This window comes from Podarcis pityusensis (assembly GCF_964106645.2).
Source record: "Podarcis pityusensis genome assembly, chromosome: 12".
NCBI lineage: Eukaryota > Metazoa > Chordata > Lepidosauria > Squamata > Lacertidae > Podarcis > Podarcis pityusensis.
Window position 1 is genome coordinate 39,113,533 of NC_138037.1, and position 21,677 is coordinate 39,135,209.

Below are 21,677 nucleotides of genomic sequence, written 5' to 3' on the forward strand. Positions count from 1 at the left end.
TACTTCTCACTTGTGCAGTATCTTTGGTATATTATGCATTATATTGTGCTATCTAATGTGATATTGTAAATAAGTTGCTTCAACAGGTTAATCATATATTCTGACAGACCATACCTGCTTCACTTGTCAGCTCCACAGGCACATTGTCTGTTGGCAATTGACCTGAGCAGCCCCTCCTAATTTGCTTAACCCAATCCTATAGGAAGGTTGCTTAGGGTTCTTATAGTCTCATCCCACAAAAAGAAAAGGATATACGGAACTATTTTAAAAGCAGGGATAACTGATAAATCCTGACTAAAGATCCTAAAGATTAGTTGCACTTTCAGTGAAGAAATATGACTTTGATAAAAAAAATTCACAATGAAGCATGCCTAAGTGAAATATAATTGACATAAATCCTTCAATATGAACAGTAATTTAGTTGTAAGGTATTTCAAATCATTAATTGTTCTGTGAATTATAAAAATCAACAGAAGAACATTGTGATGGAATCTTTCAAAATTCAGTTGACTCTTTACATCAGCAATCTTCAAGTGCATCAGGTAATACGTTGGTATATTACAACTACAAGCTGTAAATAAATATTTTCTTCTTACCTTCCAACAAACACTACGGAACCTGCTGCTTCTCAGCTGCCCATTAATCCCCTTCAGCCGTATTGTTGCCAAGTAATTGTTGTTTACAAATAATTCTTCCCATTCTTTGCTACATGGAATGAACAGGGGGAAAAAGAACTTTTAAAAATTATTATTAAAGACTTAGCTGACTGTGAAGCAATATAACATGAAGTAATTTTGGGTAAACAAAAGGAAAGGAAGTTTTAAATGTATATATTTAGCAGTGTGCTATTTCTAAACGCATGGTTGTCTTTTTGGACACATTTCTTCCCTGGATTTAATGAATATGTAGATCACTATAATTATGCCAGCTACTGAAATTCATAATGTCTGTGGAGGCTATTCCATTTCCTCTAAAATGTTGGTACTGCAGTTCAGTGAATAAACAAGAAAAATGAATATTAATATAAGCACATTTGGGTTTCAACCATAGATAAAGCAATACCTATTTGAAAGAATACCTAATTTCAAAATATGGTACAAGGAAGTATAGTGTTGACTGTTATTTCTGCACATGACACATTTGCCTAAATGAAGCCTCTTTTCTACATAACGTCAAGCTGGGCAGTTAAGCATAATAGAAGATGACTTCTGTTAACTTTTAGTGCTGTTTACTATTGCAGTCTCTTCCACTTCTTTCTACATGATCAGTCTTAAAAATTTAACAGGTGCTAGAAAATTTTTAAAAAATAAATTTTAAAAAACCCCTCACTGTATAAACTGTTAAAGGCAAGCTTGAGTACCTTGCAGTACCTACGGCTGACTAGATAAACAACCTAAATATGCCTCCTAGGCACAAAGACACCAGGGGCCTAACACCTGTGCTTCATTAATGTACAAGTAAATCTACTCTACTGGGAAACAATTGGAAATTAATTGTCCCAAACCATTTAGTGAATTTGAATACAAGAATTAAACTATATTTTCTCTATTTTCCACTGAACTGAATCTCTAGAACAATACCACCCACCTGAGGATCTAAAGTGAAATAGCCCAAAGACTTCCTTGAGTCACTGAATTAACAAATATAATTTGAGTAAAACAAAAACAAAGACAAAGGCAAACTAAAACTTCTTCTCACCAGGTATTTACATAAGCAAAATCAGAGATTCCTTGGTTTGTGGGAGAAGGTGAAGGTAGGTCATGAAGTAAAAGCAGGCTATACCTCAGTTGCCACATTTGGTGAAAGTTAAAGGTTTATGGTTTTTCTTCCTCAGATAAGAGTATGAATGGTAACTCAGACCAAACATTGGTTACAGTTCTTGATTTGTGTGGAGCAAGACAAACCAAGAGACTGGGTTCAAAAATAATAATAATAATAATAATAATAATAATAATAATAATAATAATAATAATTTATTTATACCCCGCCCATCTGGCTGAGTTTCCCCAGCCACTCTGGGCGGCTCCCAATCAAGTGTTAAAAACAGTACAGCATTAAATATTAAAAACTTCCCTGAACAGGGCTGCCTTCAGATGTCTTTTAAAGATAGGATAGCTGCTTATTTCCTTCTCATCTGAAGGGAGGGTGTTCCACAGGGTGGGCGCCACTACCGAGAAGGCCCTCTGTCTGGTGCCCTGTAGCCTCACTAACTCAAAATGGTGCCTCAATGCTAACTTAATGCTAACACAATGCAAAGTGGTGCCTCAATGCTAACTCAAAGTGGTGCCTTAGCAGCGGAAGGAGGCAGCTACTATCGCCTTTGCTCCTGACCTGACCATTTGCTCATTCATGCAAAAGGTTTGCCTCTGTGTTCCACAAGAACCAGGTCACTGCTAGGATTCCAGACTGGGCAATGTACTTGTTGGGCAAAGTAATGTGCAACTCCTAGAAAAACTTTTGCAGGCTAAGCTTTGTTCTGATCAAGCAAATACAATAGAATAAAGAATCCAGACATATGTTTAAAAGAATTGGGGCATACATCAACATACTTTACAAAACTATTCTGATCTGATAAACGACACAAAAGAAGAAAATGCGGAAAACAGAAACCTCTGTTGCCAGCTATTTGTTCTGTGGAAGGAACAAAACACGACTAATAAAAATGTGTGCTTTACCAAGTTTTCTACCTAGAAAAAATGTTTTTTGCACAGCATACTGTCTGAAACTTTTATGGGAAATTTAGCAGAAATGTAAGAGTTGCAGATTAGTAATGCCAGCCAGAGACGTTAAAGCCTGGCCTCAGAAACAGGAAGAGCTTCAGCATTAGGACTGCAGGTGCCAAGATCAACCAGATAAACACTGTTATCTATAATTACTTCATTTTTAGCTTAAATCACAGGTAATGAGGGAACTCAGTCTCGAAAAGGCAATTAAGAACTGTACACAGTCTTTCTGCTTTTTGTACAAAGAAAAATATTTTAGAAATTGTTCAAAGATTGATCCATTTTAATTCTCCTAGATTTTTTTTAAAAAATAACATTCAAATAATTACTAGCAGTACAAAGGCAAACAGTTTACAAGAGTGTAGGACATATTTGTTACTGACATTGGTTAAAATAATGACCCACAAAGCCATACAACCATCTAGCAAAATTAAAAATTATCCAATATATCATTTAAGTATCCCTGGTATTTTTATTATGTGGTCATTTCATAATTTTCATAAAACTTTATATACAAATAGTCTATATGTGCACATTTAGCAACAAGAAACCAGTTATTCCTCATATACAGAAACAATCTGACAAGTTAAAATAATCTCATGCTCTGTGAGAAGGCAGGTGAGGGGCCATAGAATCGAGAAGAACCACTCCATGGTAGATGGCGGCTGTCTGCCAGCAGAATGGCACATCTCCAGGACAGCAGTGAAAAGCTTCACTGATGCCGCTGTCCCACTAGCAATGTCCTGTGGGTGGTGGGGGTCAAAATAGGACATTCTGAAGGTGTGTCAGAGGAGACGACAGCTTTACAGGATCCTAAGCCCCTTCACTCTCCCAAAAGGTTCCACAAGAGGCCTCAAAACCATGTTAGTTCTGAAGCTGGCATAATTTATTCCCAGGGAGCGGGGAGAGAAATGGAACAAGGGAGGTCACTCACATCTCCCACCCTGACCACCATGAGTCCCCAGGGATTTGAATAAGGCAGTTGCTTCCTATAGAATCTGTGCTCCCTGCTCCCCTGCAATAGATCACTCAGCTAGTCTCTCTGCTTCTCCAATGCTTAGAAGTCTTAAATTTTTGGCAAAGGAATTTAATAAACAGCAAAGAGTAAAGTGGCTTTTAAGTATCAATGTTCAGCATATGGTTGTCAAGGGTTGAGTATGGAGGTGATGAAACATCTCCCCGCCCCCCTTAAATTGACATTTCTCATCTGATTGACAGAGATGGGCATTTCACTCCATTCAGATAATGGGTGCAAATATCCAGAACAGGGAAAGCCAATATGCTGCCCTTGAAATATTTTGGGCTATGACTCCCATCATACCTGACCATTGGCCATGTGGCTGGGTCTCATGGGAGCTGTAGTCCAATATAAATCTGAAGACTACCACATTGTCAGCTTCCACCTTTCTATATCAATGGTAGCCAAAGAGCCAAACATGAATAAAACTGGAACTACTTTTGCCCCATTGTCACAAATGTAGGGCATGGGATTAGAACTGAATCTGATGATGTGACCTAAACACACTAGGGAGCAAGCAATACTGAACACAATATAATCCACTTCTGAGTAAACATACACAGGATTGCACTGTAAGACACTAAAACTTTATATGTTCATAAATCAACAAGATGCAGTCCCCAAACCATTTAATGTGCTGGATACTAACAAGAGACAATGGGTTGCCAACATTTTTGGACAAGTGAGCAACAATTTTAAATTTTGAGGGTTAAGCCAGAGTCAGTCACAGAATGGCTGCCATGGAAGCATCACATAACACAATATGAGAGAGAGAGATTGCTGCTTCTTTGACCCCACACCCCTGGCCCAACAAGATGAACCCACCACAGGAAATATGGATCCTGGTTACTAGGAAAAAAGGAAGAATGAACTACAGAGATACAAAGGACTTATTTCAAAGGAATAAGATGAAGCAGGAGAAGTTCACAAAATGAAAAATGAAAGCTGCAGGTATTTAGGACCTGAGGGATTCCTACTGCCTGCTGTCTAAACCACTCATTTATGGATCATAGCTCTGGCTTCAGCTTTCTTCTGAAGTCAGGTACTTGAAGACCAAGACTCAGGCTGCTTTCACATCTCTGTGTTAATGTGATCTGTGGGTTGCACAGATTCTGATTTTCCATGTGCCCTTTTGTGCACATTAGTTCACCCATGGGAACTTTCAACTGAATTCTATTTCAGTGTTTCTCATCTACGCTAGTGGGCTGCACTTGATGAGATGTAACGGCACTGTGTGTTGCACCCCAAACCCCTCTCCCCTCAAAGACTACTTCCCAACTCTCCCTAAATTCCAGATTGTTGAGATCCATTGTGGGCATATGCACATATATTTGTTTACCTGTGCATGTGGCATTTTTATTTTCAAGATACAAATGTTCTGATATTTCAGATTTGCACAGAAAGTGAGTTTAAAAAGTGCACAAATGTGTGTGTTGTGGCCAGACCTACTAAGGAATGTTTCACCAACAGAAGGTGGGGTTGATAGATGGCACTCAGATAAACACCACCACACATGTAAAGCAAAAGAGGTGGGTGAAATAGACAAATTGTTTGAATAGTGTCATGTGATGCAATAGTTGCAAACACTATTCTCTGATAAAAAGAAAAATAACTTTAAAATCTATTAACCGCAGAGTTACTGAAAGATTCTGGCACCTTTGTCTGCTACAGGATACTTGAAACTAAAATTCTAGTATTTGCAATCATCTGCAGACTCCCGAACTACTAAACTTGGCCAACAACTTGCTTGTGGTTCTGCAGCAGATGTTCTTGCTTTTAGGTCACTAAAAACCTTATGGACTAGTTTCACTCTCCAAGGAGGAAGTGCCAGCATGATTAAGATCTGAAAAAGAACAACTCAACACCACCAGAAGCATGGTGCCATTTATCTGTCAATTTCAGTCACACTGGCACAAAGATGATTTGAGCTTGGAGTTTAAATGAATCCTGATAGCATTATTGCAGTGCATTACTCAGGCCCACTGTGCTTAAGAACTTTTAATAAATATTTTAATTCACACTCACTTTAGTAATGAACAATGGCCATCTGTGTGTGTGAGATGGTACTTGTTAAACTTTAAAAACCCACGACAAAGACATTAACATAAAGCACATAAGATATTAAAGGAATGGTGGGATTTATCAGAATAAATGGAGCTGTTTTGAAATTATAGCTACAGAAGAGAAATGACTCCAAAACACCAGTTATTATTTTTCTATTTACTATTTTTTAATACTATTTTTTGCTTCTTGGAAAAACTTCCATGAATGCTTCCACTAAAGTGGTTTGTAAAAATAAGAGATGAAGAGGCAACTGCTCCAGTTTTCTGGTTCTTTCCCTCTGTTGACAATATTAAAGGTCAAAGGCAAGAAGCAGCTCTTTAGCTCTCTCCATGAAGAGGTGTTGCATGTAGGAACTGTGAAATATACTTCAGTACATAACAAACTGGTTCCTGCCATCTCTGCTTGTCCTAGAAGGAGAAGATTCTTAAGCACCAAGGTAATCTATGGCAGTGATGGCTCCCTGCATGTCCTAGTCATAGAAACCAAGTTTCTCCTGGATCTACTCCGTACTCGGGTTCTAAGCAAGGGAGCAACAACTATGTGATTGACCACAATAGCAGAGAGTTAACAACACATATGGTGGCACAAGGTGGGCTGCTCATACTGTCTTCTGTCTCTGACCTTTGTTTCATCCACTACTATCCCTTTAAGGCAGGAGACAGAGTCAATCATACTGCAGACATGAATGGCTGTATTTCCAGGTCTGCCATTTCTCACATGTCTGTGACTGATGTTACTAGAACCCACTAGAATTATAAGAAGGCATTATAAGAGAAGTCCTCTTGTTTGAATGGGGTAAGTAACAGGAAGCAGAGATCAGGAATAAAGGGACAGTTCTTTTCCAATGGAGGAATGTAGAAAGTGCTGATGATACTAAATTGTTCAGGGTCATTCAAACAGAAATGGATTGTGAAGAGCTCCAAAAGGACCTCTTCAAACTCAGTGAATGGGCGGGGAAAAGGCAAATGTGATTCAGTGTAAACTAGCGCAAAGTGAAGACTGTCAGAGCAAAAAAACCAAATTTCACATATACGCTTATGAAGTCTAAACTGGCAGTGACTGACCAGGAACGAGACCTTGGGGTTGCAGTGAAGACGTTGATTGAGTGTGCAGCAGGTGTGGAAAACGCAAATTCCATGCTGGGGTCATTAGGAAAGGAATTGAAAATAAAACTTCCAATATTATAACGTCATTAATACAAATCTGTAGTGTGGCCACATTTGGAATACTGTGTACAGTTCTGGCTGCCTCACCTCAGAAAGGATATTGTAGAGTTGGAAAAGGTTCAGAAAAGGGCAGCCAAAATGATCAAGCAGAAACTTCCCCATGAGGAAAGGTTGAAGCACTGGGGGGCTTTTTGGTTTTGATAAGAGACCAGTAGAAGGTGACACAATATAAATATATAAAATTATGCATGGTGTGAAGAAAATGGTTCAAGAAAAGGTTTTCATCTTCCTTCACAACACTAGAACTTTCGGACATCCAATGAAGCTGAATTTTGGAGGACAGGCAAAATAAAGTACTTCTCCACATAGCACATAGTTAAACTATGGCATTCACTCCCACAGGAGGCAGGGATGGCTACCAACTTGGAAGGCTTTAAAAGAGGATAACAGAAATTCAAGCAAGTCAAGGCTACCAGTAGCCGCTAGCCATAATGGCTAGGTTCTGCCTCCACAGTCAGGGGCAGTATGCTTCTGAATACCAGCTGCTAGAAACCGCAGAAGGACAGAATGCTCTTGTGTATGCGTCCTGCTTGCAGGCTTCCCATAGGCATCTGGTTAGCCGCTGTGAGAACAGGATACTGGACTACATGGGTCACTGGCCTGATCCAGTAGTCTCTTCTTATGTTCTTAACCCTTTCCAAAGGCTGCTTTTTTGTCAGAGCTCTTCTTTGTGCTAACATTATTATCTAATTTTATTGCAATATGCTGAACAGGTGTTTCATAAAACAGAATCATTCTCTGATGCACCTGGAGATAATTCGGAATTGTAGACTAAATCTGTCCATTTAATTGGGAGGGAAATACTGCAATAATTTAATAAATATGGACAAGGGAGAGACAGAAAGAGTAATTCCTCCAACAAACATGCCAAAACTCAAGCACTTCTCTCTTCAGCTTGAAATTTGTGTTTATACGGTGACATGGATGATGTAGCATACAGTCCTCTTCCTAATTATACAACCAACATAGATCTCTCTCCTCCACTCTGTGGACCACAGGTTTTAAGAAGCAAGCAAAAGGGGAAAGCTGTGGTCCACAAAGTGGAGGGGAGAAACCTATGCTGGCAATAATCCCTGCCTAGTCCAATGTGGATGGTTGTGACAATGTACAACAAGCAGAGCAAAAATCTCCATGGGAACTTGCTGTAAAGAAGTGACAAATCTAGATCTACAGAGAAACCTGATGACCCCTTAGTCACCCAGCATAAAAGGTTATGTGGGACAGGGAAACATAAAACAGGTAGAGAGGAGAAACATGTATTGGCTTTGCCCCTGCCTAAGCTGTAGCACTCTGAAACAAACAGCACCCTAAAATGGAAGGGTTCTACTACTCCTGCCCCCTAAAAATGAACATGGCTGTGATCATTGCACCAGGAGCAGGGTTGAAGGGAAAGCAAAAGGAGCCATATACAATTTTTTTATGGCTCATTTCCCTTCAAAATAAAGACCACAATATTTCTAGGAACACTTCCACTTTTAAGAAAATAGAGGAAAACACCATATTGCTTTCAGTCTGGTTTGCAAACCAAGTGGATCTACTCAGCAAGGATACACATAATTATGAATACAGTTCCATTCACATGTGCTAGCATTCAGTTGCATAAGTGATCCTTTACTGAAAAACACTGAGACCCATTGTTGAGACACTCAAGAAGCAGGTCCTCTCTTACATTTTTCTTGTCTCATGCTGGCATGAAACTCATGTAACACTAAGACAAACCATGAAGTTGAAGTGTGAATGAGCAAGCAGAAAGAAAAGAAAAGCAGCTAAGCCATAGTTTGGCTGAGTGTTGCATTCAAACTTAGGCCTATGGTTTGTCTCACTCAAACTGTAGCTGGGGCTTGTTCTTGGCTCAACACTTGTGGCTTGCTTGGAGCAAGGACAAACCACAAAACTGAGTTTAGCTGTAGTACGAAGCCAAGCTAGTCTAAGTTCTAGGTAGCAACAAGACTAGGTGAGGAGCAAAGCAGCCATGATTTTTCCTCTGACTGCCTGGGCGCTTGCTCGTTCACACTTGGCCATGGTTTGAATTAGAGTTACGTGTGAACTGGTTATGAGGTGGACTTGGAAAATAATGTTTAAGTGGGATCAGAAATAACTTCTAAAAAATCATCCTTACAGTGCTAGAACAAGAGTGAAACAATCAACTCCCAACTAGAAGCAAGTAGAAAGCCTGCTGCACCATTCAGTCACCAATTCCTGCCTTGATCTACCCCTCCCACCTTATATAAAAGGTAAAGGGACCCCTGACCGTTAGGTCCAATCGTGGACGACTCTGGGGATGCGGCGCTCACCTTGCTTTATTGGCCATGGGAGCCGGCATTTGTCCACAGACAGCTTCCGGGTCATGTGGCCACTAAGCCACTTCTGGCGAACCAGAGCAGCGCACGGAAACGCCGTTTACCTTCCCGCAGGAGCACTACCTATTTATCTACTTGCACTTTGACGTGCTTTCGAACTGCTAGGTGGGCAGGAGCTGGGACTGAACAACGGGAGCTCACCCCGTCGCGGGGATTCGAACCGCCAACCTTCTGATGGGCAAGTCCTAGGCTCTGTGGTTTAACCCACAGCGCCACTCACGTCCCTGGTCCCACCTTATATACACATTGTTTATTTGCCTGATCCTAGAAAGACCACCTTAAGAAGATCCATATTAGCTTGAACATCCTCTATTACAAGTCTTTCTTACAGAGTTCTGCAAAGCACTATTAACTTGGATGATACGGGCATAATTTAAATGAGCAACATTAAGCTAGTAAACTATTTTCAAGGAAATAGGAAGAAAAATAATTTGGAAACAAAATTATATTATGTAAAGCATGAGGTGTCAATATTTAGTAGACTATTATGCAAAATAATGCATCGAAATCATAACTCAGTAAAACAAGGGATATTAATGTTAATACTTATACGTGTTACACGTGAAATATAATTAACAGTAGTTAGAAAATCCTTAAAGAAAGTTATTTTGTCCTCAAAATTAGATTCTACAGAGTAAAAAACAAAAGCCTAATTGTCCCTCTCCCCAATTAGTTATTCATTAGTATATATTTTGGGGGAAAGCTGTTAAATAAAAGAAGTTAAAAATGCTCACCTTCAATTTTATTTCATAGGTCACTTTTATATCATCTAATAAGATAATTAAAAACATGCAAGCAGCTGGTACTGTGGCTAAACAGATTAATGTAATAGTCTGTAGTCATATGTGCTGGCAAGAGGTTCAACTCTTTGGCGAGGAGAAGGTCAGCTGCCCTTGGGAAGGAGAGAAAGACAGTATTTCTACTTTCTAGTGGCACTGTATTGCCAGCATTAAGGATGGAGCCCACCGTTTGCTGACTAAGAGAATTACCATTCTCAGGAAGTATCAAGGGCAAAAATTGCCATTAAAATGGATAGTTCATTTCCTCAAATTATTAACTGTGCTTTGTATTTAGAGGTTCTAGCAATCACACACCCACAGCAAATGTAACAGTTTCAATTGCAAGTATTAGCAATCCGCCTCTTCCACCAGCAGTTTGCCAACTCTCAATATATTCCTGAGAGGGTCTTCTTCAGGTCCCCCTGCCTTCAGAGGTTGATGTCTGTGAGTGAAGACCCACAAGATGGATTTTTCAGTGTTGGCTTCCAACAAGAACTTGGTTGACTTGACAGAGTTTGATATATTTCTACTCATAGGCAAATACCTTTTTTATTTCCCCTGGCCATTTAGCTGTTATGTGTGGTTTTCTTTTTTCTTTTCTTTTTTAATACAGTTCTTCCTGCTTTGCTTTTGTTTTGTTAAAAACCCTGTACAGGGTTGCATGTTCATGAATTCCACTGAAATCAATGAGATTTACATATACATAAATGACTGTAGCTATTGCTTCTTCCTAGTTTGACTTTATTATATATCAATTTGAAAAGAAACATTTTCAATATATTTTCCACCGTTGCTGTGATGACACTGTTATGGATTACTGGTCAGTTCCTTTTTTCTAAACCATTACATTTTTCCACAACTATATTTTACTTTAACATTCACACATTTTTGCTCATGAAGTTCTTGTCTGTTCTTTGCAATGTAATTTAGAACTTAAAGCCAAACAATTTGCAGCTCGCCTCATTATATGTTTGGAGCTACTTCTTACTGAGAATAAAATATTCATTTCACACCTTAAATACTGTAATGCTACTTAATAGCAGTGTCGGGTCTGCCAACTATTAAAAGCCAAGGCTTTCTTCTTCTTCTTTAATATACCATATGACCTAGCTCTATCATTTTCGCTTTCTAATTGTACCAATAAATTAATACTGTGCTGCAATAATGGCCGGCTCTGATTTATGATAAAAATGGTTTAGTATTATTTTAGCCAAGTCGTTCTTTATCACTTACTTTCAAAGCACAATTATTATTCAGCGATCTTGTAACCAAGAAGCCTTGGGGCTATGGCACCTGACTATGTGGCAATCAGCAGAATTTAGATGGGGGGGGCACTAAGGCTCTATTTTCTGATTATCCAGAAAGTTGGACCCAATTTGACATTAATTATACATATCAAGTGCTATGAGACCTACTGTTAAACCAACAAAATTCAATGTGTGCTGTTGTATCCTGTCACTCATCTGTCTATCAAATAACTTCTACATCTCTATTTAAGAGTCCTACGGTCACTTATATTTTGGAGCCTCCACTTCTTGACAAAATAGTAATCTATGGTTGAAGATAGCAAGACCATAACTCTTGTTTTCTCCTTTGGAAGCTAATACAGAAAATATTTTTTTTTAAAAGATCAGAGAAGTCAAGGAAGCTATTCAGTTTGTGAATTCCTGTTCTCACAGAAACATTGTTCTTGCAAAAGACAAAACTTTTCTCAGAGGTCAACTAACATACGCTACAAATCTGTTGGATGTTCAACATATGCTCAATGTTCATGGATTCTTCTAGTGTTTCTGTTCAGATACTACAAAACACTTATTCAATATTGCATTCATCACTAAAATGCTATGAAGGCTGCATAACCAGGCAACACCCTTTGATGTTACTCATACCAAGACCCCAATCTCAAGTGTTACATGTCACCTTCAAGTAAAACCAGGGTTTATGATACTCCAGCAGAAGGCCTTCAGCCACTGCAAACAATTGTAATTCTTTCTGAAAACACCAAACTTCAGCATGGTCAACAGTCAATGAGTAACCCATGGCTTTATTGGTTAGCAGTTCAGGTTCATATGATAGGCAGAGCTGGCATCAGGACCTGTCATTCTTGACAGGTCCTCTGTACCTTGGGCAAGGTACTGACAATCTAATCAGCACCATGCAATTGGATCTACATACAATGCTCCTGATCCAGCACTGCTTTAATTATGGGAAATTAAATTACTTCCTTGACCAGGCATGGCCAAACTTGGCCTTCCAGATGTTGTTGGCCTACAACTCCCATCATCCCTAGCTAACAGGACCAGGGATGGTGGAAATTGTAGTCCCAAAACATCTGAAGGGCCAAGTTTGGTCATGCCTCTCCTAGACTCTGCAACCCAGCAGTATTTGGAGTGGTGCTACTGTAGCCAGGAAAGCCTGCATGTGTCATTGACAGGATAGGGGACCTGTTAGAGGACACTATGCTCTCAAACATGGAGCCAGCCATGATCACAGGTCTAAAAATTATTTGTATTGAGTTAATATGGAGTTTAAAAAAGTCTAAGTAAACTAAGTAGCTCTAGGCAGACAAGTACAAATAAAAGCTGATCCTAATTTCTGTGACTAGCCATGAAAGAAGAACAATTTGCCAGGAAATGCTGATAATTCCAGAGTGAGGATTCTAGGAAAGACAAAAAGACTTTAACCCAAAAATGGTGTGGGAGAGAGGGAGAGAGAGAGAGAGAGAGAGAGAGAGAGAGAGAGAGAGAGAGAGAGCTTCCTTCAAATGAAAACACCACACACCATGAAATCTGTTCCAATCACTGGTGTGACTTCAGCATACAGTATTTCCTGAAATGTCCTCCAGTTTCTGGAGTCGCACCAGAGACTGGCACAGGGCTTTTCGCAAAAGTAAGTTAAAGGAAGAAATTCAAATTAAATGCTGACAAAAATGATTTCATATGTTGTTGAACTGGAATTTTATTTCTCAGAAGCCAGAAAGCATGAGAAACTCTCACCTATATGAAAGAAATGTTCCATCAGAATCCGAAGTATGATGCAGTCTTCCATTCTCATTTGACATATCTAGGAAGATAAAGGGAGGTTTTTAGCAGGTTAAAGGAGAGTGGCATGGATGTACAGAAGTACCAGCTCTTTGCACAGTAAGATTGGACCACTGGGAGTTGAATCAACCCTGATGCAATCTGTCTCTCAAAATGTATGGATTAAGTTCATTAATGTGAAGGGAAAAAATACAGAGGAGATGCACTGGTTGAGCCCCAACTTTGAAGGGTCTATCAGCTGGTTTACACATGCATGGACATCACTTAACGACTAGGCAAGAAGTGATAATCAAAGAAACTAAATTTTGACACAAATTCAGCTATAAGACACCAAGACATGTGTGTGTGAACCATTCATAAATTTCTTAGGCATCCAAGGAAAGGCATGATTTAGTGCAATTTACGTAAAATCCAAGATATAAAATTAGACCCCAAAGTGTGGTTGTGGTGCCATGCAGTAGAATCCCATATCGACATGATATCTATCATACCACTTTAAACAGCTATGGCTTCCCATGAAGAATTCTGGGAAATTTAGTTTGCTAAGGGTGCTGGAAGAACCCTATTCTACTTACGGAGCTACAATTTCCAGAGTTCCATGGGAAGAGGGGTTAATTCTTAAACCATGCTGCAAACTGTAGCTCTGGGAGAGAAATAGGGGTCTCCTAACCATTCTCGGCCCCTTAGTAAACTACATTTCCAAGGGTTCTTGGGGGTTCTTGACAGAAGGAGCCCGGGTCTACCCAGAAATAAGCCCCACTGAGTGAAATGGGACTTATTCCTATAGGTTAACACTCTATTTCCCAATAAACTGAGTTTTATATTCCTGATCAGCTCTCTATCCGATAAGCACAGTCGTACCTTGGTTTTCGAACAGCTTAGTGCTCAAACGTTTTGGCTCCCGAACGCTGCAAACCCGGAAGTGACTGTTCCGGTTTGCAAACTATTTTTGGAAGCCAAACGTCCGACGGGGCTTTCGATTGGCTGCAGGAGCTTCCTGCAGCCAATCTGAAGCCGCACTTTGGTTTTGGAAGTCGAATGGACTTCCGGAATGGATTCCGTTCAACTTCCAAGGTACGACTGTGTCTAATTGCTTATCTTCTGCCAAAAATACAAGGGCTTCTTGATGCAGGCATGAGCAGTGAAATCTTGTGGGCACAAGATATAATGGTACTGCCTCCATGAATAGGGATTAGAGTAGTCACTATTATATGTTTCTGGTCTGCCAACACCAATACCTTGTTATGAGATTGCCATGCATGTTCTTCTGAATGCCAATTAATATACTGTGGCATGCAATTCTAGCCATGGGATACAGAATCACATGCAGAAATGTGCAATGTTTTATGATACATATGTTAAAATTGAAGTGATTTCCGCAGTTGCAGTTGCTTAGAAGTGCTGCAATCATGTCAATTACCATATGGTGAAAGCGTGTAGCGCACACACACTTATCCACATACTTTGGTGCTTAAATATGGGATCATGCAGAGAAAGAAATGATATTCATTTATTTAAGCTAAGATTAGATTTGACCACTCTTTCGGCTAAGACTAGATATGACCGCACTTTGTAACGCTATACAGTGGCTGGCTGACAATATCTGTACAAATGGAAAGTATGAGAAAAGGGATTTTGCTTTGAATGACAAAATGTTTTGTAGTTCAAATTTCTATCTTCCCAGCCTATAAATAAAATGATGCATTACTGCTAAGAAACTAGAACTGCATTAAATCATGTTTTCATGGTTAATGCTTGGTAATAATCACCCCCGGTTTCTGCTCTAAAGACTAAATCATATGCATATATATATTTAAAAGTGCATAATTTGTGATCTCTGAGAAGAAAAAAGTAATAGAGAAGAATTTGCTTACATTATGAAGTTACAAATTGCAGTAGCATATTTTTAAAATACCACATACTTTTATTTTAGCATATTTAAAGCTTAATAATTTAATGATTTATTCAGCTTTAATTTATACCTTCAAAACACTCTGAGATGCCACTGGAGATCATAACAGTGGTCCTGGTTAAGTCAAATAATAATTAGAGCTTTCACTTTAAAGATGAGATTATTTTTTAATTATTGAGTGAAGTACTTGAGGTACCATACTTATATAATTACACTACTCATTAAATGGTTATTGAAAGCTGAAATGTAATTTTAATGACAGCTACCTATTTTTCTTTGCACACTTTGTAGATGACAGATCAGTCAAGAATACTGGTTTGCTCAAAATTTCTTGCAGCTGCAGTAGAGCTTTCAGGTGTAGAACAATTAGGCTGTGCTTATTTTAAAACTTTTTTTAAAAAAAATGCTCTCTCAATTAAGCGGTATTTTTATAAAGTGCAGAAATAGTGAGGAAAATAAATTGCCATCAAAGATGGTAAAGAAGATTCTGGTAAGTGGATATTTTTTCCCTCTCTGTAGCAACAGTAAACATGATATTCAAATGTGGTTGCTAATATGTACTGCTTTTGAATCATGGCCTTTAGAAGAAAATTGCTGAGGTCACAAGGTAGGGTATAAATTCAATTAACAACAACTTGGAGGCCAGAATACACATATTATTAGAATATAGCACATTTACTAATTTTAAAAAAATCAGCAATAATGATAACAGATATTTCCCTCAAAATATATCACCCACCAAAAAATAAAAAAATAAGACAGTGGTGCCAAATATAAAAAGCTTCAATATACAACACTATTCCATATACTGTAATATGTCCCGTGATTTTTACCTCTTTATATAATACTACTAACATAGTAGTAAGGAGACCCTTTATGTAACAGAGTTTGATTTTTTTTAAAGACTTATCTAAGATAAATAATGTCGCTGTTTACAGAATGCTTTTCCACCATTTCAAAGATAAGAATACAATGCAAAATTAATGTTTTCTTTTTTGTTGTAAAAAAACAAACAGAGAAGTAAATTTATTTCATTAACAGTATTAAAGAAAAGATTTCTGGGTTTGCTGTATGGGAAAAAGGCATTTAAGTTTAGAGAAGGGAGCAACTGCTTTGTTCCTCCAATCCCCCTGTTGAAATTAATTATAGCAAATGTTTATGAAAACATCTGTTCCATACAGTTATAAATTCTTAATTTTAGTACGGACAATTTCAGGTTCTTCCAGTTTTGAAGCAGTACAGAAACAATTTCAGGGTATACAGAAAACAGACAGTTTTTACTCCTGAAGCTCATGTGTATGAAATCTGCAGAATTTGAGCATCTCTTTAAAAGAAACCCCACACAAAACAGAGTGAGTCTTTTTCAAAGGCTACAACAAATGAAAATATCGCCATTTGATGAACGCAGTAAGATAGAAACTAAAGCTTGATTTAGTTAAAAAATGTAACTTTTGCTAAATTATGCAAGCGACCAAGTACATATTTGAAAGATCTGCGTCAAACATACTTTGATAAATTTGATAGCTATCCGGTTGTTAAAGAAGATAATACACTTGATATTGCTTGTACATGACAACAGAGGGTGCTAGAGAGTTTAAGATCAATAAGATCCTGTGCCATAAGCGCTCCTTTTGGACTTTTTACATAACACCCTTGCAACTACAGTGTTAAATTCAATTTACACCAACTAAGCTTTTAAAATGATTAAATGGAGCAAGCTCGAAGCAGTGTACAGAAACTGAATATAATGCCTTCAGCTAAAGAATTAAGTGCACTGCACTTCTGATATTTATAAAATAATTATTAGGCTGCAAAAAATTGAAGTACATTACACTCCAAAGGAGTTGCTGAAGTTTCCCAAAGTGAAAATGCAAAATATATTTCAGAATTTTAAAAGGGGGAAAAATCATTTAAGTGATTACTGTAGTGTAATCTGTAAAGACAACGGTTTGCTGCTGTTGGAAGTTTAAATCTTATCTTATTTGCTAATGGAAAAAACACAAGCTATTAATAATCAGGACCCCATGACATCATGGAAACGTTGCAATTCTACATGAAAACAAACACAGATATAATCAAGTACTAAAGTTTAAGGCAGGTTTTCAGTAACATAGCATTAAATTCATATAAGACAGCACTGTATTTGAATACTGCAAAGTTTGAAAGCTACAAGCAAGGCAACTGTAGTGAGATATATATATATATATATATATATATATATATATATATATAGGCACCATATATATATATATGGGCATGAGTTTCATGCTCATTACAAATCCAAAATCACTCTACAGTGCATGTCTGGCAGTCCTAGCTACAGATGCCCATTTCTCTTCCAGTTCAAATCTACTGGGCAGCGGCAGCAGCGGCAGCAGCGGCAGCAGCGGCAGCAGCGGCAGCAGCGGCAGCAGCGGCAGCAGCGGCAGCAGCGGCAGCAGAGAAGAATGGCTTGGAGGCCTCCAGAATGCAAAGAGGAAGAACTTTCAGTGGGATTGAGTTCTTATTAAGGACCCTCAGAAACTTCATTTCCCAGGGGCCTGAGGCCTTAGGTTCTGATGCAGCGTTCTAGGGTGTAATAAAAACTCTGGCTCCAGCCATCCTTATTGCCTCCTTAAATTTGAGGGGTTTGTGAAGGGGGTTGCAAGTCTTCGAGGTCCACAGAGGGGTATGGCTGGTTTAGGTCGTGCTGCAAACGAAGACATTAGGAGTATGGCTGGAGATGAACTTGGTTATTTCGTGGGGCAAATAATTCAGTTTAACTAAGTTCATTCTGCACGAAGATTTGGAGGGGGGAGCTGCCCATCAATGTGTACTATGGATAATTTTTTGATTGGAGGGGAACAATTCCTTCTCAAAAGCTAACACAAAACTACTTTTTGAGCCACCCAAAAGCCCAAACAGCAATATAGGTATTTTACAATTTAAAACAGTGCTGAAGTGAAATGCCGTGTGTGGGAGGCGGTGAGGCTGCCTGAAACAAAAAGCGGGTGAAAATATTTGCACCTTCATGCTTTAGTGCGGCAACACTTGCTTCTCGATCTATAGACGCCTTGTCATAGTGGTTGGTTCCTGCAATAGTTTTTTTGGGGGGTGGGAATCAAAACTAACAAACGTACAACAAACTTTAAAAACAGAACACATGGCTGAAGTTCACTTCTTGAAATACAGTCTGCTTTTCATAACAAAAAGGTAGAAGTTCAGCTTCTAGCTTACTCTGTGAATGAAAAATTGGTCTTGACTAACTCAGTTAAGACAGTTAATATCTTCATTTGCACAATTTTAAGTAAAATATGTTTTCATCAAGCACTACTGCAGCACACACTGAGAAGCTGAAAAACCTGGATCATTATGGTAATTGTGTCAAGCAAGAAGACAATGGCTGCAATTCTATACACACTTACCTGGGAGTAAGCCTAAGTGCATTCAATGGTGCTTACTTCTATTGTAGACATGCCTAGGGTCACACTGTAAGCATGTGAACTATGAGCTGCCGTTGTAAAAAAACAAAAAACAAAAAAAATTTCTTTGTAAGGAGCTGCTATTAGTGCAGTGCAAATTAGAGTAAACAAGGGTGCACGGCAGTTTGTGGAAATTTTCCTTTGAAAAATACATAAAATTGGAGGCAATTGATAACCAACAAATAGTGAAGTGTTTACAAAGGAGCTGGGGCCTGATCTGAAAACAAACAAACTTTTCTGGCAGAGTACTAATGTGTAATATTATTGTAATAAAAATAAAATCAAAATTAAATATGAAATAAATGCTCAAAGTGTATAAATGCCTCTACTCCTCTGACTGTTATCATGTCCCCCTTCCAAAAGGATTAAAAAAAATCAATTTTGGGAGAGAGAGTAAAAGATGCCAGAGGGTCACCTGTCCTGCTGGAAATGCTACACAGATTGTCAGTGCCTACTGGGGAATAAAGAGGCTCAGAGTCTGGTCCATAGTTCCCTAGGAGGAACAAACACATTGAGTGTTATTTGCCACCATATGGGCAGCCTACCACAGCCCACCAATCTTCATTGGAGCTCTTTGGTACTCCAAGTTGAGGTATTTTTGTTCCTGGAGATGGGGTCAAGGTAGCAGCTGGTCAAGAGCTGGGTGTTCAAGCAAAATGGAGTCAGTAGACCTGCATGAGGTGTACTGCTCTCACCTCAATTATGCTTGCAACCATTTGAGCAGGAGTGTCCTTATAACCTGAGCACTGCTGCCTTCAGTTCTCACCCAATCTTTAATTTTATTGAATTCATGAAAATGAAAATAAACGTTATATAGATATGAATAATTCCCTTGTTAAAATTGCCAAATGCATTTTGACAGTATGCATTCATACTGCAGCTTAATTCATACTGGAGCATTCTTCAGCAGTTTAATTGATCTTGAATGTCAACTTCAGACCACACAGTCAGGGTTTTCTATATCATAAATTCAAATTTGTAATATCAAATTTAAAAAATCTCTTTTTAACAGGTTCTGTTTTAACACACTACAGATAAAGACTCTCAGCATACTTTAGTATGTACGGTATATATAAAACATGCCTTTACCCAAGATTTCTTCAGTCTTGTAAAAAAATAAAATTAAATCACATCATTTAGCTGCTTATACAACAGACCCTCTGCTTGACAAGGTCTTCTTCCCTGCCATAGGTTCACATGACTGTATTCAATTCAATTTCAGCTTGGAAATCCAGAATAGTTCTAGCTAACCCAAGTCAGAGGCTCTTGGAACTAATTCATGTAATGCTAAACCATAAAGTAAAGGTAAAGGGACCCCTGACCATTAGGTCCAGTAGTGGCCGACTCTGGGGTTGCGGCGCTCATCTCACTTTATTGGCCAAGGGAGCCGGCGTACAGCTTCCAGGTCATGTGGCAAGCATGACTAAGCCGATAAGGTAAAGGTAAAGGTAAAGGTAAAGGTACCCCTGCCCGTACGGGCCAGTCGTGTCCGACTCTAGGGTTGTGCGCCTATCTCACTTAAGAGGCCAGGGGCCAGCGCTGTCCGGAGACACTTCCGGGTCACGTGGCCAGCGTGACGAAGATGCTCTGGCGAGCCAGCACCAGCGCAGCACACGGAAACGCCGTTTACCTTCCTGGTATAAAGCGGTACCTATTTATCTACTTGCACTTATGGGTGCTTTCGAACTGCTAGGTGGGCAGGAGCTGGGACCGAAGACGGGAGCTCACCCCGCCGCGGGGATTCGAACCACCGACCATACGATCGGCAAGTCCTAGGCACTGAGGTTTTACCCACAGCGCCACCCGCGTCCCATGACTAAGCCAATAGTTTAGTCTAAATCCTTAAGTCTTTATTCCTTTGGTGCAGTACCTCCCATTCCATACTCTTATAAAGAATTAAAGACAAACTGTTTTGGGCTCAATTTGAAACAGGCACTGCCAAATCAAGCTATTGTCCATTGATCCTACCCTGCCACTAAGTAGAGGTAGCAATAGGGAAGGAAGGGAAGAATGGAGGCTGTGAAGGGAACTCAATATGACCAGACACAAATCTAAAGCACTTTGAGCTCACCTAATACTGGGATGACACTTACGGAACACCCCCAGTTCCAAATTGGCTGCCAATGCTAGACAAACTACCTGACCAGACCCTTCCTTCTGAAAAATTATTCCATTATCTTATTTTACCTTCACAACTTGGCTACTTTAAAATATGGAATGTATTTCTTTAAAAATACAAAAGTTGCTAATGCCAAAAGAGGTACTCATAAAAGCAAATGAAATGAAATAAACAATAACATATTAAGCAAACAATAGCAAGTTAATACAGACCATACAATAAAAAGCAGATAAGGTTTAATACCATTTGAAATTATCAGAATTAATTATGTTTTGATAACTTTGTTATTATCATAGGAATGATTTGAATTTTAGATGTAATATTCTTAACAATATTTACATATTGAGTGAAGTTTTGAATTTTATTGTAACAATATGATATTGTAAAACTTACACATTAGTGTTCTATTATCAATTTTGGGGAAATATTTTACCCTAACTTCTAGGCAACTGTTGTTTTCTTTTAAATCAATTCTTCTGCCAAATCCACATACTGTTTTTTAAATGCGGAGGGTTTTAAATAGTCATTTATAGACATTGAAAGGGCAGCTTTTGCAAGGGAAACTCAAAATAAAATTGGGTGCGCATGCAGACGGTAGCCTGTGCCCCTCTGGATCTCAGCCTAAATCTGCAGCAGCTGAAGCTAGAAGAATTGTTAAGTGGGAAAGCAAAATTGACATATAGATGTGCAAAATGACAGCTTGTTTGACGGGAGGAAAAATCTAACACAGAGAAGCTGCTGAGACTTCACACGGCTAAAGGAGAAAACATACTACAAGGGCAGAGTGACACAACTTTCTACAAACATTCAATAAGGCGTGTTCTAACATACTTACCCAAAATCTATAATTATTTCTGGATTGATAATTTGCTATTTTAGCAGAAATATCCTTTTGTTGTTGTTCTAATAGCTTCCTATGCATCCCCCCCCCCCCGAATACAAGACTAGCAAGGCAGCCTAATGCATGATAACCT

The 21,677-nt window shown here is 38.8% G+C and overlaps 1 protein-coding gene across 8 annotated transcripts in view; it reads right to left on the reverse strand.

The window, feature by feature from the left end:
- The window catches only part of TBC1D5 (TBC1 domain family member 5), a 219,661-nt gene that overhangs the window by 118,151 nt on the left and 79,833 nt on the right, over positions 1-21,677 (reverse strand). For all 8 annotated transcript variants that reach the window (XM_080974678.1, XM_080974681.1, XM_080974679.1 and 5 more), the window contains 2 exons: positions 13,167-13,233; positions 597-705 (listed from right to left, as the gene is read on the reverse strand). In XM_080974678.1, the coding sequence (XP_080830804.1) occupies positions 597-705; positions 13,167-13,233 (176 nt within the window). The remainder of the gene's footprint in view (positions 1-596; positions 706-13,166; positions 13,234-21,677) is intronic.